Here is a 16,000-nt window from a genome sequence, read left to right as displayed (position 1 = left end):
GGACCAGGGACTGTGGTTACTGTTGTAGATGATGACAAGGCCTCAGTCTCCAAGCATCTACAGTTATCTTATCATAACACCATCTGACATCTTATCCTACCCCTTCATTTTACATGTATTACAGTACTATTGGACCACTACTTATTTTAACTTTTGGGGAGGGGGGCAGGGCAATTGGGATTAAGTGACTTGCCCAAGGTCACATGGCTACTAAGTGTTATGTGTCTGAGGCTGGATTTGAACTCAGTGGACCACTACTTATGTGGATATTTTCTTATAGTAACTAGTCAGCTAAATTATATGTAAGAATCACCTTGTCTGCTCATACTAGTTATAAACTTGCAAAAGTTCACTCTGAGTTACTTCTCCTTTGTAGTGAGCTCTCCAGAACTGATAAATCTTATTTCACTCATTTGCTGTAGAGGAAATAAAACTTCACAAACATAGCTTAGAATGATCAGATGCCATTCAAACAGTATATGCTACTTTGTATATTAACAAGGAAAGAAGTATACTATGAAACTTTCTTTTATAAGAGCCCCAGTTGGGGTGGCCAGGTGGCTCACTGAGTAAGAGCACCAGCCCGAGAGTCGGGATGACCTGGGATCGAATCCAGGCTCTGATACTTAGTACCACACCCAGAAATAACTGGCCATGTAACCTTGAGCAAGTTACTTAACCCCGATTGCTTTAAAAAAAAAAGTATTTGAACACAGGGCGGCTAGGTGGTGCAGTGAATAGAGCAACGGCCCTGGAGTCAGGAGGACCTGAGTTCAAATCCAGCCTCAGACACTTAACACAAAAACTAGCCGTGTGACCTTGGGCAAGTCACTTAATCCCAATTGCCCTCCCCCCCAAAAAAAAAGGCAAAAAAAAAAAAAGTACTTGAACACGAATATAACACAGTCACAATGGAAATATTACCTAGCATTTGTAAACATTTTTATAATTTTATAAGACAGTTATTTACAAACAACTATGAGTTAGAAGTGTTTTCTCCACTTTTATAAGTAAGGAAACTAGGCATAAAAAATTACTTGTTTAAGGTCACAAAGGCAGCATAAACACTAGAATTAAAACGTAGTGTATCTTACTGTATTCTAATCTCCTATTTTTGGTTATCCAGAGTATTCTCTTGCTCTTAAGAACAGTGTAGTCTTGGTTTGAAGATCTAATTATATATAAAAAATTTAGAGAAAGCACTCTTTAAAACCATTTCTTGATTTGTCAGTGCTTCATTGTCTGAGCTTGGGTAAATCATCTAACCTCTCTAGCACTTTAATTACCACATCTTCAAATTTCAGATAATATTTTCTCTCTGTCTTCTTTATGTCATAGAGATTTCTTGAGGATAAAAGAATGTAATTTATGTAAAATGCTTCATGTTCTTGGGAGCAAAGCCAAAGTATTGAAAATTGTATTTTATTAACAACTTGAAAGTGAAAATATATTACAAATGTTCATATTCTAAGTCAGATCCCTTTAGTTCATTAGGAGTGAGAGATGCTCAAGACCTGTAGTCCCTTCCTACCATGTCATGTGGAGTTTCGGAGAAGTAAAGAAGGTTACTAAACTGGTAAAGAGATACAGTGACAGGACCACATCTGTGATTTCAGTAATATAGGAAAATCCTCAGATTAGGAAGTTTGTGCAGACTCTTCCTGCAACTTAGAACCTTACAGAATTGCTTAGAACATTGTTAAATGATTTTAAGTAGGTCACCATAACCAATATGTATTGGAAGTGGCACTCTATTTCAGGACTTCCTGGCTTTCAGATCAGCTCTCTGTTCAATATACCACTTTACAAGTAGGGAATAGTTTGCCTAGATTATGGCAAGACTTTTGATAAAATGTCATACCCTTCTTGTGAAGAGGATAGAAAGATGTGAAGTGCATGATACCATAATTAGACAGACCCAAGACCATTTGGATGATTAAACTCAAAGAGTAATTATTAATGGTTCAGTGTCAACGTGGCAAGAAGTCTTCTATGGAGTACCCTCAGGGATCTGTTCTTGGGTCTGTGTTATTTAACATTTTTGTCACTCATTTGGGTAGAGGTATAAATGCATGTGCATCTAGTTGGCAGGTGGCATAACACTTGGAGAGATGATAGCTAGCCCGCTGGCAGACAGGATCAGGAGCCAAAAGAATCTCAACAGGCTGGAGCATTGGACTGGATCTAATAAGAAGAAATTTAGCAGGGATGAGTATAAAGCCTTAGACTAGGGTTCAGAAAATCAACTTCGAGTATAAAATGGGGAAGGGCAGGGTTAGGTGGGGAGTCTGTCTGAAAATCATCTAATGTGGTTAGTGAATTGAGAGCTCAAAATGAATTAGCAGAGTATTGTGGCAGCTGAAAAAGCTAATGTGATCTTGGGCTGCTGTGAGAGAGTTGGCTTCCAGGAATAAGGAGATGATCAACTCTGTACTCTGCCCTTCAGACCTTGTCTGGAGATTTGTGTTCATTTCTGTCCAAAGAAGGACAAGAAAGGTGATGAAAGGCCTTGAGACCATGTTATAGGAAGGTCAGGTTAAGGAACTAGAAATGTTTAGCTCAGAGAAAAGAAGCCTCACCATGGAGATCATAGCTATTTTAAAGTACCTGAAGGGTTGTATGGAAGAGACATTTGAATTATTCCATTTGGCCCTCAAAGAGAAAAATCAGGAGCAGTGGGGTGGGAGTTTCAAAGACACTTGATGTTAAGAAAAACTAGTAATTTGAGCTGTCCACAAGTGTTAGGTTCTCTTCTTTGGAAGGCTTGACATAGAAGCTGGCCAGGTGCCAGATATGTTATAGTGGGAGATTCCTTTGGGGCATGAGTTGAACTTGATGGTCACCAGAGTCCCTTCTAATTCTCAGAATGCTGGGACTCTGTGAAGAAGTTAAAACAGTGTGGATTTCCTCTGGGACTTTTTTTTTACTTTGAATTTGGAGCTAAAGGGTAATCCCTGAGCAATTATCTATATTAAACTCAGATTCCCCCATGGCCAGTTTCACTTGTTCAGATCTGGCATCTCCCCACTCAGCTTTGAGCCAGTCTGGCAAGAGATACTAAAGAATGGGAAGAAATGAAGCAGCATGAAAATGTTCATGCCATAACCTATCAGCCATCTATTCATTTGTTCAACAAGTATCTATTAAACAACTATATACTAGGCACTGGGGATGCAAAGACTGTTACCTCTCCTTGCCCCAAAGGAGTTTGCACTCTATTATTGGGAACAAATATTGTAAAACAACCATCCCCTTACAAAATATTACACTGTAAGTATTGAGCTATATTAAACCTTAAAACTAAGACTTTTGGAACACCTATCAATTGGTTCAAAACTGTTTTGCTAAGCTCATGGTGAGGTTGGGGTCTAGAGCAGGCTGCTCTGTACTTTTGTAGTTTATCAGTTGTTGAGAGAAAGGCTGTTTCCCTTAATTTTTATGGCATAGAACTAACATATTGACCTTTGTATTTGCTTTAAGTTTTGTTGTCTCTCAGCCCTGACTTTCTTAACTTTGCTGTAGTCCTTGTGGGAGAAGCAGTGTGGTATAATAGACTGTGGGCGTTGGGGTCATAATGACCTAGGTTCAAGTGTTTCATGAGCTAGCTCTGTACTATGAGCTTTGTGACATTAGCCTCTCGGTAGCTCTGCAAAGATGAATATTTGCATGGGTCAAGGAAGCTTCTACCCTATGTGTTCTCAATCCTGCTAAAATGATGAATTCAGAGCAAAAAAGATATTGTAGATTGGGGGGGGCATTTCTATCTCCAGTTTGCATTTCTTCATACAAGTCTTCCCACATTATTCTGAATTCTTCATATTCATCATTCCTTATGGCAAAATAACATGTAACATTTTAAGAAAATAATTGGTTTGTTCATTATGAATCTATCACTGCCCGAACTCTTCAGGTAAAGGCTAGATGATTGTTGGTAAAGGTGTAGATAAAATTCTTGTTTAGCTATAGGTCAGCCTAATGCAGGGGTGGGGAACCTGTGGCCTCTAGGTCCTCAGGTGCATCCTTTTGACTGAATCCAAGTTTTATAGAACAAATAACTTTATTAAGGGGATTTGTTCTGTAAAGTTTGGATTCAGTCAAAGGGCCACACTTGAGGACCTAGACGACCACATGTGGCTTCAAGGCCTTCCCCATACCTTTCCTCATTATTAGCCTCTAATTATGTTTGTTTCTGATTTTGATTGGAGTAGGTAATTAAAGATTTCTCTAATGATCATTTAGTCATTCAGCAAACATGTGCCTATTATTATTGTAAATGTATTGTGTTAGGTCATGAGGGACATACAAAGTTAAATTGAGATATTACCTCCATAGATCTTCGAAAAAAACTTCAATCAATCAACTTTATTAAGTCTCTACTACATGCCAGATAGTGTGCTAGGTGGTAGAAATAAAAAGACAAAAGGAAATAGTCCTGCCCTCAAGGAACTTGTATTCCATTTGGAGGTACCACTGTTGACAGATAAGTAAATATAGGCTCTATGAAAATTGGAAGCAGCTAGGTGATGCAGTGGATAGAGTGCTAGACAACCAGTAAGGAAAACCCACCTTCAAGTGTGGCCTTGGAGACTTAGTAGCCCTGTGACCCTGGGCAAGCAACTTAATCACTGTCTGCCTTAGTTTCTTCAACTGTAAAATGGGGATACTAATAATACCTCCTTCCCTCACACCTTGTTGTGAGGATTAAGTGAAATGATATAATAATTTGTAAGGCACTTTGAAAACCACAGAGCTTCATATAAATGCTAGCCATCATTATTATTGTATCAAATACAGAGTGATTGAGGGCATCACTTTAACAAATAGGGAAATTGTAAGGGCCTCATGAAGGATGTGGCTCTTGAGTTGATCCTTGAAAAGAACCAGGTCTTAAGAGAGGTGAAATTGAGGAGGAACTTGTAGGTCTAGGGGTGAGAGAAGGAATTTGGAGTTCAGAAAATAGCAAGAAGGTCATTTGATCAAGGAAGAGCAAACAGATTGAGGTCCAGCTGTCAAGGTCTAGCTGATCACCCAGTCTGCATGGTTGTGACTGCCTCCAGTCATGTTCAGCAGGACTCAAGAAGAAGGCAGTCAATGGCAGTAATCCAGAATTGGGAGTCTAGAAAGAGATGCGGAGTGATTGGGCAATAGGCAAGGCGTTCAAGGATCTAGGACAATGTAAATCTGAACTGGTTAACTAAAGGGTCAGGATTTTGAATAGAGAAAAGTGAAGGCAGAGCAGGAGTAGTGATAGGTTGGGAAATCAGGGAAGGAGCAGAGGTACCAGAAGTATAGGAGGAGAGTACTGTAGGGGGAGGACAGGGAGAGATGGAAGTGATAGGCGGCTGTGGTCAGATGCAGGAATCTTATAGTTTTTGATCATTCAGATAGCACATGTGGGTGAAAGTGACCATGCTGAGGTGGAATGAAGGTGCAGATCATAGGAGTTTAGGGAGGAGGAGCTAAAGCACTAGACTTTGCACCTTAAGACCATGGCCCTCGTCCTCACTATCACTTTCTGACTTGCCACACTGTGTCCCTTTTTCCATAGCTTGCCCTGGACTTACCCTCCCTCTATTTTTCTGACTAAAACACCTTCCCTAACCAAAACCTCCCCATTGGTTTTGTCTCTGCCTTTAGAAAAGAAGTTCCTTTTGTATTTGTGTCCCTAGCACTTAACACCGAGTTGGTGCCGGTTACTTTTCATGCCTTTTCTTTGTTCTTTGAGGAGACTGATAAACTGGGAAGCATGGGTAGTTGAGGAGATATCAGCATATAAACTGAACTCCTCAGTTATAAGGGTAGATTTGGGGGTATAAAGGTAGAACCAGGTACTGAACTCCTTGAGAAAAGAGGGAGAATGCCCAGGGAGTAGGTGTAGCTTTCATTGGATCTAGCTAGGGTTATATATTTGGTTGGAGCTGTTGTTGTTCATCCTTTGTTCTCAAAGAGGACCAATGACATCATGAGGGTAATGTCTTTGATATAAATGGGGCAGAGATGCACAAAGTGTCAGCTTCACTCTCTCCTCCTAAGTCGCCGGAGCCTGAGCTTACTTACTGTACCTCCCCTTCACAGTGTCTGGGAACATGAGAAAACATACATTCCATACCAGAGCCAAGAATGCAGCATTTCCGGTATTCGAGGTGATGGAGGCAGCATGAGAAGAAAAGGGCTAATACAAAGTGAGGTTTCTGCCTTCTCTCTGTGTTTAACAATGGAAAGGCAGAGTTGGGTAGTAACACCAAAGGAATGAGGATGACATAGGTGGATGTAAGGAAGCTGGAAGCGATTACTAAAGAAGGAGCTTTGGTATAGACAGGGTAGCTCCTCTGCCCAGGGGTTCTTAGTCCTTCCACATGGCAGTAGATGGTCCTATCTTTTCTAGTAGCAATGGTGATATTGATTTGATTTTTATTCTCTAACCACAAGTGAAACAGGGTAGAGGGAGGGTGTGATTACTTGAGGGCGACAGGCCAGTGTTTTTGCCTTTCTTTTTATATCCTCAGACCTTAGCACAGTGCCCAGCACATAGCCAGTGCTTAATAAATGCTTGTTAAATCAATGAGCATGTATTAAGCACTTAATATATACTGGGGACTATGCTAGGGGGTGGGCATAAAAAGCAGGACAACAGCAGTATTTGCCCTGTAGAAGCTTACATTCTACTGAGGAGACAGCATATATAAATCAGAACATGCCAGATAAAAACAGTAATTGGAAGGTAACATTAAGAGGGATTGACTTTAGAAGCTGGAGAAAACAGGAAAAAGAGTGCTTAGATTGCATCTCAAAAGAAGCCAGGGATTCTAAGAGTCAGGTTGGGATGAATAGCCTTCTAGGCCTAGGTATCTGGCAGTAGAAAGGCACAGAGAGGGGAAGTAGTGTGGAAGGAATAGCAAATAAGACAAGATGATTGGGTCTTAGAGTACATGCCAGAGAGTGAAATCTAAGATTAGAAAAGTAGGGGGGTGGCTAGGTGGTGCAGTGAATAGAGTACTGGCCCTAGAGTCAGGAAGACCTCAGTTGAAATCTGGCTTCAGACACTTAACACTTACTAGCTGTGTGACCTTGGGCAACTTGATTAACTGCAATTACCCTGCCTCCCCCCTCCAAAAAAAAAGAAGACAAAAAAGAAAAATAGGAAAGGGCCAAGTTGTGAAAAGCTTTAAATATGAAACACAAGTCTTTATATTTGATTATACAAGCAATAGTGAAACACTAGAAATTTTTTTAGCTGAGGAATGACATGCTGAAACCTTTGATTTAGGAAAATCTCTTTGGGGGATGAATATAGAGCAGGGTGAGACTTGTAGCAGGGAGACCAGTTAGGTTATTCCAATAGTCCAAGTGAAATATTGAGGTGTGTGAGTTGAGAGGAGATATATGTGTGAGATGTTATAGAGAAAGAAATTACAAGATTTGATAACCAATTGGATATGTGGGTTGAGCAAAAGAGAGGTGTTAAGGATAAATCTGAAGTCACAAACCTGGGTTACTGGGAGGATGGTGGTAATAAGGAAGTTCAAAAGAAAAGAGGCTTCAGAAAAATACTGAGTTTTGTTTTGGACATGTTGAATTTGAGATTTCTTTAGGACACCAAGTTGGAAATATCCAACAAGTGATTGATGATGTGGGACTGGAGCCCAGTAGAGAAACTAAGGCTGAATAAAAAGGCCTGTGAATTATCTGCATAGAGATCATAATTGAACCCATGGGAGCTAATGAACTCATCTAGTGAGAGAAAAGAAATGAGAGTCCTGGACAGACCCTTGGGTGATAACCCACAGTTAGTGAGTATGATATAGATGAAGACTTAACAAAAGAAATAGAAAGGAGCTGTCAGATAGATAGAAAAAGGGCCTTGAAAGTGCTCAGAGGAGAGGATGCATTTCTCTGCCTTGACTATGTCCTTCTGTTCTGGTGGGATGGCTGGCTAGTTATACCAGATTGAGGTGAGATTTTATTTAGCCTTAGCCCACAACCTGGGTAATTCTGCCCCAGAAAAAATCTTAGAACAGAGATCATTTCCTAAAGGTAGGTATCCTTACCCTGATGCCTTCAGACACTATTACCCCTATTTAAAATATGAAATAACTAGGGGCCTGAGCTAGGTGATACTTGCCTGAGTCAAACAGTTGGTAGCAGAGCAGGCCCTAGAAAACTTATTTTTTATATACTTAAATGTACATAGAATGTCAGTCATTCTAAGTTATTTCTTCTTCAAATATCTCACACACACACACACACACACACACACCACAGCCCCCTGAAAAGCATATCTAGGTTCATCCATTAATCAATCAACACGTATTTTTTAAACTTCTATTAAGTGCCAGATGCTGGTGACAACAATGACTTAGATTCTATAAATCTGTATAAAATGTGTGCAAGATAAATAGGTGATTTTGGGGAGGAGGCACAAGTAGCAGGGACATCAGGAAGAGCTTCCCATGCATGTACAGGGGTGGAAGTTGGGTCACTGAGCTGTGAAGGAGACAAGAGGCAGGAGATGTAGAGGGAGTGCTCTGCAGGTGGGGGGCAGTCAACACTGAGCCACAGAAATGGACTGGAGGTTACAAACCAGATTTAAAGTATAACATCTTTTGTGCAGAGCTGAAATCTTGAGTTATATTTTTAATGATAGTAGCTGCAACATTTTTCTGGAACCTTCTATCTACAAAATGCTTCATATTCATTTTCTTTATCCTGTCAACTGTGTGGAAGCTGGTCCATTAAGGTGAGTGTATGTCTGTGTGTGTGGCAGCTACATGGCTCAGTGATAGAACACTGGGCCTGGAGTTAGGAAGACCTGAGCTCAAATACAGACTCAGATGCTTACTAGTCACCCAACCTTGTTTGCCTCACTTTCATCTGTAAAATAAGCTGAAGAAGGAAATGGCAAACTACTCCAGTATCTTTGCTAATAAAACACCAAATGGGGGTCAGTCACAAAGAACTGGACACAATTAATTGACTAAACAACAACAAAATGTGTGTATACGTGTATACTACACGTGTGCACACATGTATGTGTGTGCATACATACCTATAAATGTATATGTGTGTATCCATTTTATAGATAAAGAAACAGACTCAGATAAGTTGTCATTAATCCAAGATTACACAGAGCATTAAGTGGCCAAGCCAGGATTTGATCGTATGACTCTATTTGGTGTTTTTCCTACTATACTACATTGGAAAAATATTTGAAATCCAACTAACACAAGTCATTTTAAATAGAGTCAAGCCATCCATATACCACATTCTCCAATTTTTTTAAGTGGCCTGCTAGAATCTCAGGTACAACCTATTTTGACAATCATATCTTTAAGAAATACTTAAAGACAAAGTCTACAGAAAAGAAGAATTCAGTCTTCTTCCAGGCAGAGATGTAAGTGAAGATGACAGGCCACTTTTTAGTTATTTTATGTACTATACTCTCTACTGGCAGAATAATCTTCCTAAATGCGGAGCTCCATCACTCATCTCATAATGCTTCAGTATGTATCTGTGTTGCCTGCTAAATAAATAAAATCCATATTGCTAAAGCTGGAGTTCTAGGCTCCCCACAGGTGGACTCCAGTCTCCCATTGTAGCTTTTGTGTCTTAATAATCTCACATTACTCCACCTCAGTACACTAAACTTCAGCCACATAGTATAACTCATTGTCCACCAAGTAATGCTTTCCAGTTTCCAAGCCTTCAGTAAAGTTGTTTCCTCCACCTTTCTACCCTCTCTGCAACTATTAACAGCCTAGCTATCCTCTTCAGATACTAACTCTACTTGTTGTAATGCCCTCACTGATCCCCTGAAACTGGTATTCTTTCATAGTGCTTTGTATCCTGTGCACTTAATCTAATTTGTATTATTTTATCTGTGTGCGTTCTTTATCAACTCTAATAAATTGTAAGATTCTTGAGAGGAACATGATATAGTAAAAAGGGTGCTATGCCAGAGATTTCAATCAATCAACAAGCATTTATTAATCACTTGCCATATGTCAGCACTCGGCTAGGTGTTGGGGATATAGAAACAAAAATTAAACAGTACTCTCGGGAAGCTTAAATTCACTTTGTGATCTCAGCTCCCATGGTTTCAGTTATTGTCTCTATACAGATGACTCTTAAGATTTACTTGTCCCTTCCTAACCCCTCTCCAGACTTCATTCTCACATATCCACTGCCTAGTAGCTGTCTCAGAATAGACATCTCATAAACGTCTTGAATCCAGCAAGTCCAAAAATGAGCTCTTTCTCTTCCTCCCAAACCTCTGAGTCCTAATTTCTCTATTGCTGCCTAGAGCAGGGCTTCTTAAACTTTTCCCACTTGTGACCCCTTCTGCTGGCATAGTGCCACTGCCCTTTCAGTCATCCAAGCTCTTAACCAGGGTGTCATTTTTTACTCCTCACTCTATCATCCCCCCATATTCAATTAGTTGTCAAGCCCCGTCCATCTATGTCCCCTTCTCCCCTCTGACACCAGTGCAGGTCCTCATCGCCTTGTGCTTTGACATTTGCAGTAGCCAGATAGTTGGTCTCCTTGCCCCCAGTCTCTCCCTACTTCAGTCCATCCTCCACTCAGATGTCAAACAGGTCTTCGTATAAAGCACAGGTTTATATCATCTTCCTAGTCAATAAACTCCAGTAGCTGACTATCGCTTGTTTGTTTAGAATTGTTTATGTGTTTGTTTTCACATTAGACTGTGACCTTTTTGAGAACAAGAATTATTTTCTTGTCTTTCTTTGTAATCCCAGCATGCAGCACAGTGCCTGGCACCTTAGTAGGCACTTAAAAAGTGCTTCTTGGACTTGATTTAACTTGGTGCAGGCTTTCATTACCTCATTTCTGGACTATTCCAATAGTCAGTTGGTTTCCCTGCCTCAAATCTCTTTCCCCTTCCAATTCATTCTCTGCTCAGCTGCCAAAGGAATCTTCCTAAAGCACATATGTCATTTATATATTTAATAAACTCCAGTGGTTCCCTATTATCTCTAGGATCAAATATAAAATCCTCTGTTTGATTTTGAAACCTTTCTACTTCTTCCTATCCATTTTTTTATGCTTTACTGCCCTCCATTTACCCTATGATCCATTGACACTGGCCTGGATACACACAACACTCCTCCCCTAAACTCTGCCTTCAGGACTTAGCTTAAATAACACTTTCTGCAGAAGACCTTTCCTAGTCCCCGAAGCTACTGGTGCCTTCTCCCTGAGATGATCTCCCATTCTCACAGTATACATCTGATGTATATGGACCTGATTGTCTGCGAGTCATCTTCCCCAGCAGACTTGGAGCTGCTTGAGAGCTGGGACTGTGCTTTTGCTTTCCTTTGAGTCCTAGCACTCAGCACGGTGCCAGACACATGATGAATGCTTAATCAATGCATGTTGACTGCCTGAAGTACTTCTAAGCTGAAAAGGTTTCATTGCAGACTTAGTGATGGACTGTCCTCTGAGGATCAGCCTAAGTTTGAAGCAGCAGATTCAGCAAACATCCATGCCCACCAGGTGCCTGGCACTGTGCTGTTCCCTGGGGATACAAAGACTAAAACAACACAGGCCCTGTCCTCCAGGAACTTACATTCTATTGGCTACAAATCAATGAAATTTTTTTCAACCATAGCATTAAGATCATTTAGTTAGGCAGAGGAAGCTCTCTCACCAATTAATTTACAGATCCGTTAAGTATTGAGGAAAATAGAGCTGACATAAAATGATGGAATTCAGAGGTGACAGGGAACTAGCCCCCTTGTTTACAGATGAATAAATTGGGGCCACATAAGTGAAGTGACTTGCCAGTATGAACCCTATTTCCCCCCTCTTGAAAGAATTTCACTTTTCATTTTTGTTTCTTGGGATGTAGAGTCTTGGGTTTTTCCCTTGGCTGTGAATCATTGACCAGTGTGCTTAATTTGGGTTCAAGGAACATGGGTCAAACCCTTACTTATTAAAAAACATTTAGAGCAGATCTTTTTTGGCCACAATTAAAAACAGGGGTCAGGGAACCAGCATTTGAGGAATGGCTGAATTATGGTATATACATGGATAAAACACTATTGTACTGTAAGAAATGATTGAAGGAACCAAAAGACATCTAGGAAAACTTGTACAAACTGATGTAGAGTGAACAATTTATACAGTGTAAATATAAAGTGATAAAGAACAGTTTATATAATGATAATATTGTAAAGACAAATAACTTTGAAAGGATTTGGAACTCTAATCAGTACAATGTCTAATCATAATTCCAGAGAACTCACGATAAAAACATGCTGTCCACTTCCTGGACTCAAAGTGAAGATTAAGACATATTTTTTTTGGACGTGGCTAATGCAGGAATTTGTTTTGCTTAATTATACATGTGTGTAACAGGGGTTCTGTTTTTCTTTGTCATGGAAGGGGGGAAGAGGATGGGAGAGAAAAAGCCAGGTTTGAATTGATCCTTTAAAAATAGAGCTTAATTTAAAAAAATAAACATGAGTCAAAATACAGTTTCCAAGGTTCACTGTATTTTAGTAATCTCTTTAAGAAAGTAGTGGGGAGGAATGTGCTGTTAATTTGGAACTGTCCCAAAGATCAAGAATGGGTATGGCCCTTTAAATATGGAATTCTAGATGTGCTATTGAGTTATAAAGACATTCTACCCGTTTGAGAGTAAGAGAAGGCAGATATGTCTGGTAGGTCTCTGAAGCCTTTGGAGGATGGATACGAGAATTCCTTGAAATTTACAGAGAATAGTCTTTCAGGTCAGATTTTGACCAGCAGTGTTTATTTGGAGTGCCATGCAGGGAGGGAGGAAAGAGAATGACTTTTTTGTCTGATCTTTTATCATGCCATCTGGGAGCATGTCCAACTGGCTACTTTGTCTAGGAAGTAGGAAAAGCTCTTTGTACCTGATGGTGCTTTTCCCAGAAGCTGAGAAGTCTTTTCCATTTTGAAAAGGCACTTAATGGAAGCTCTTAGGTAGAGGATGGCATTTATTCCCCAGTTGACTAGAGGTTGAGTCATTTGGCCTATAAGGCATTCTCACCACTTAGGCTTAAGTAGATGGGGGTAAAAAGTGAGGGGGATAAGGGAGAAAGTGGATTTTACAAAACTGTTTTGGAATAATCTGTACTAGTGTAATTTTCCTTAATAAATTTGCAAATTTGCCATTTGGGCAAGTGCTATTTAAGATTAGACATTAAATACAGAGAAACCTAATTTAGAAAATCATAAGATTTAGAGCTTAGTGGGACCCTAAAAGTTATTGTGTTTAACCCCTTCATTTTATAGATAAGGAAACAGGTTTTTAAAAGTTAAGTGACTTCATTTAAGATCAAATAGTTAATAATAAGTAGTAGAGCCAGGAAATGGAAACCAAGTCTTTTGACTCTATATTCATTTCTCTTTCCTGCTATACCGGCCTGCCATTTAAATTCTTAGAAGTGATAGAGGGACACTGTGAGAATCGTGTCTTATATGCTTATTTGTTTGAACTGAGCTATGTCAGAATTGGCTTTCTCTTGTGTGTAACTGTAATGGGCGGGAGGCATTACTTATCCAGTGGCATAGTCAAACCTGTATAAACTCCAGTGTGCATATCTTTAAAATGGGGACCTGTTTCAGGAATAAGAATAGCAGGAATCTAAGGTAGGTCCCAGTCAAAAATATTTCTGGATATATAGGAAATTGACTCAGAAATATCTCTGCCTAGTAGTTGAAGTCACAAGAGTTTGGTTTTTTTTACTTTTTGCATCCTTGTCCCCTCAGAATCTGTCATGTACATCACCACAAAGGGGACATCTGCATGTCTGAACCCTGTAAACAGTCTCTGCCTTAGCCTTCCTGCTCAGGGTCTCCACTACTAATAGCAGGTGTTCCTTTTTCATGATTTACCCTCACTCTCTCCAGCCTCCTTGCTGTGTGTATGAAGAGAAGAAGCCCAAGCTCACATTCCCAGACCTTGGATCCCTCAGTAGCAGAATTAACTACCTACCTAAGGGCAGAAAGGAACCCCTAGAGAGATACTTACCTCTCGAGGTCTGTCCTTGGGCATGCTCTGTGGTCCTTGTGCAGGAATGAGCGGTGACTTCTGTGCCTCATCTCTACTGGGAAGAGATGACGTGAGGAGTTAGGGAGGAGGCTTTGCTGGTAGGAAATTTTTGTTTGTTTTTTAAGAGAAAAAAAAACCCATTCTGAATCAATTCTCCCTTCTACCTCAGGACACCTCCTCAGCATTTCACAGCTGCCTAACTGCCATTCACAACTGCCCTTTCCAACTGCCACAGAACCCTTGCCTCTGGTAATCTGTGATGTAAATTATTCCATGCAGTGCTTGAAATGGGTACAGAGCACTGTTGCCACGTGTGCTAGTGTTAGTGTAAGTTTATAGGACTTGAGAAAGGGGAAGGGGGGTGGCTTGGGTGGGATTTTGAACTTAAACAGTTTTCATCATTTTGACCAAAGCACAATAATTTGATCATTTAGTCTTGGCAGGTGACTTTTAGCTTATGCTTTAAATATTTAGGAGTGGTTGTGGTGAGTAACTTTCCAGAGATTTATTCCCCCATACATTCATGCATACCCAGTATCAGGATTTATGTCCTAGATCATGGCTTGGATGGAATTGAAGACTTGTCATCACTGTTGTGAGGGACAGATTATCAAAATGTGGGACCAAGCTTCCCGTAACTGCTTCCGATTTGGGGATATCTGTGATCTTTTTCACGGGTTCTTTGAAATCTCTCAGAATATTGTGAGGATGAGCTATTATTTTGTTTTGGAAAAGGGTCACTTTTCAGCATGTGCAAAAATACCCTGTCCCAAGATTAAAGGGCTATGTGTATCCGTAAGACTTTTCTAAAATGAAAGTTAAAGGATTTTCTGTCTGGGCTCATTGTAGGAAAGGTTACAGTTTAGGCTTAATCAGCCTCTGAGTTTAGAGTTTGTCCTTTGAGTCCTCTGTCTTCACCAGGAGATGGACCATCTCCAACTGTCTTTCATTTATCTTAAGCCCTTTATTACTGTCTGTGACTTGATTCTCTATCGATTTAACAATATTTATTCTTAATTAATAAGAATAAATAAAACATTTTCTATAACAATTGCTATAGAATCAGAGGATTAAAATCTTATTTAAATATTTCCAACCTTATTAGAATGGGTAAAAATCTCATATGAATGGTACAGTTTTAGGAAAGTATATTTTACGTGTTAAAACTGCATTGATACTGTTGCCTTTTATTTGATTTTGATGAAACATCAGCCCTTTCCTTTTTGTTGTAGTTGTCATGGATGATGATGATGACTCGTGTCTCCTTGATCTTATTGGGTAAGCTTCCCATTTAGAAATTAGCAAAACACAGCTAGCTGTGTAAGATCACCTACATTAACAAGATCTAGTGTGTGGGTTACAACATGCTGGATGCTTTAAATGTTAAATACTCTTAATGATCACTCATTTACTGCCTTAAAAGAGGACCAGGAATTGACAAAAAAAAATGTATATAGTGCTATGAAATTGAAGACAGATAAGACACATAAAGATATAAAGAGACATCAGTGGGAAATAAAGTTTTCTTAGTAAAAGTTAATCTTGAAAGATAGGTGATTCATTGCTTTATTTCATTTTTCCCCTCTTTTTCTCCCCTTTTTTTGTCTTTTAGAGACCCACAGGCATTGAACTATTTTCTACATGGACCTAGTAGCAAATCTGTATGTATTATTCTAGAATTTCAACTCACATAAACTTTGTTAATGGTTTCACTTAAAGTAACCATCATTTTGCCAAATCTGTACCTTTTCAGAGCACTGACGACTTGACTAATGCAGGGTATTCTGCAGCCAACTCAAATTCAATTTTCGCCAACTCTAGCGTAAGTATCAAGAAATGAACAGCTCTTGAATGCCCCATGCATGCCAAAGGCACTTAAGGTTTCCTGTCTTGCTGTTAACACTGTATCAGGCTTTTGCTGCTTTTTACTTAATGAGATTCTGAATCCTTCTCTTGTGAAGT

At 39.7% G+C, this 16,000-nt stretch overlaps 1 protein-coding gene across 3 annotated transcripts in view; it reads left to right on the top strand.

Annotated features, from left to right (window-relative positions):
* The window catches only part of BICRAL (BICRA like chromatin remodeling complex associated protein), a 110,262-nt gene that overhangs the window by 57,699 nt on the left and 36,563 nt on the right, over positions 1-16,000 (top strand). Inside the window, exons 1-4 of one of the 3 annotated variants that reach the window (XM_069065940.1) lie at positions 13,708-14,365; positions 15,271-15,316; positions 15,651-15,699; positions 15,792-15,860. In XM_069065940.1, the coding sequence (XP_068922041.1) occupies positions 15,276-15,316; positions 15,651-15,699; positions 15,792-15,860 (159 nt within the window). In that variant the 5' untranslated portion in view covers positions 13,708-14,365; positions 15,271-15,275. Of the gene's footprint in view, positions 1-13,707; positions 14,366-14,521; positions 15,317-15,650; positions 15,700-15,791; positions 15,861-16,000 lie in introns of those variants that run through there. The other 2 variants (XM_069065939.1, XM_069065938.1) reach the window with 2 other exon arrangements.

This window comes from Petaurus breviceps, unplaced genomic scaffold, assembly GCF_028583685.1.
Source record: "Petaurus breviceps papuanus isolate PSGF00001 unplaced genomic scaffold, PetGlider_PUasm1.0 90701, whole genome shotgun sequence".
NCBI lineage: Eukaryota > Metazoa > Chordata > Mammalia > Diprotodontia > Petauridae > Petaurus > Petaurus breviceps.
Note: the sequence above shows the minus strand (reverse complement) of the source record. Positions and strands in the feature narration are given on the sequence as shown.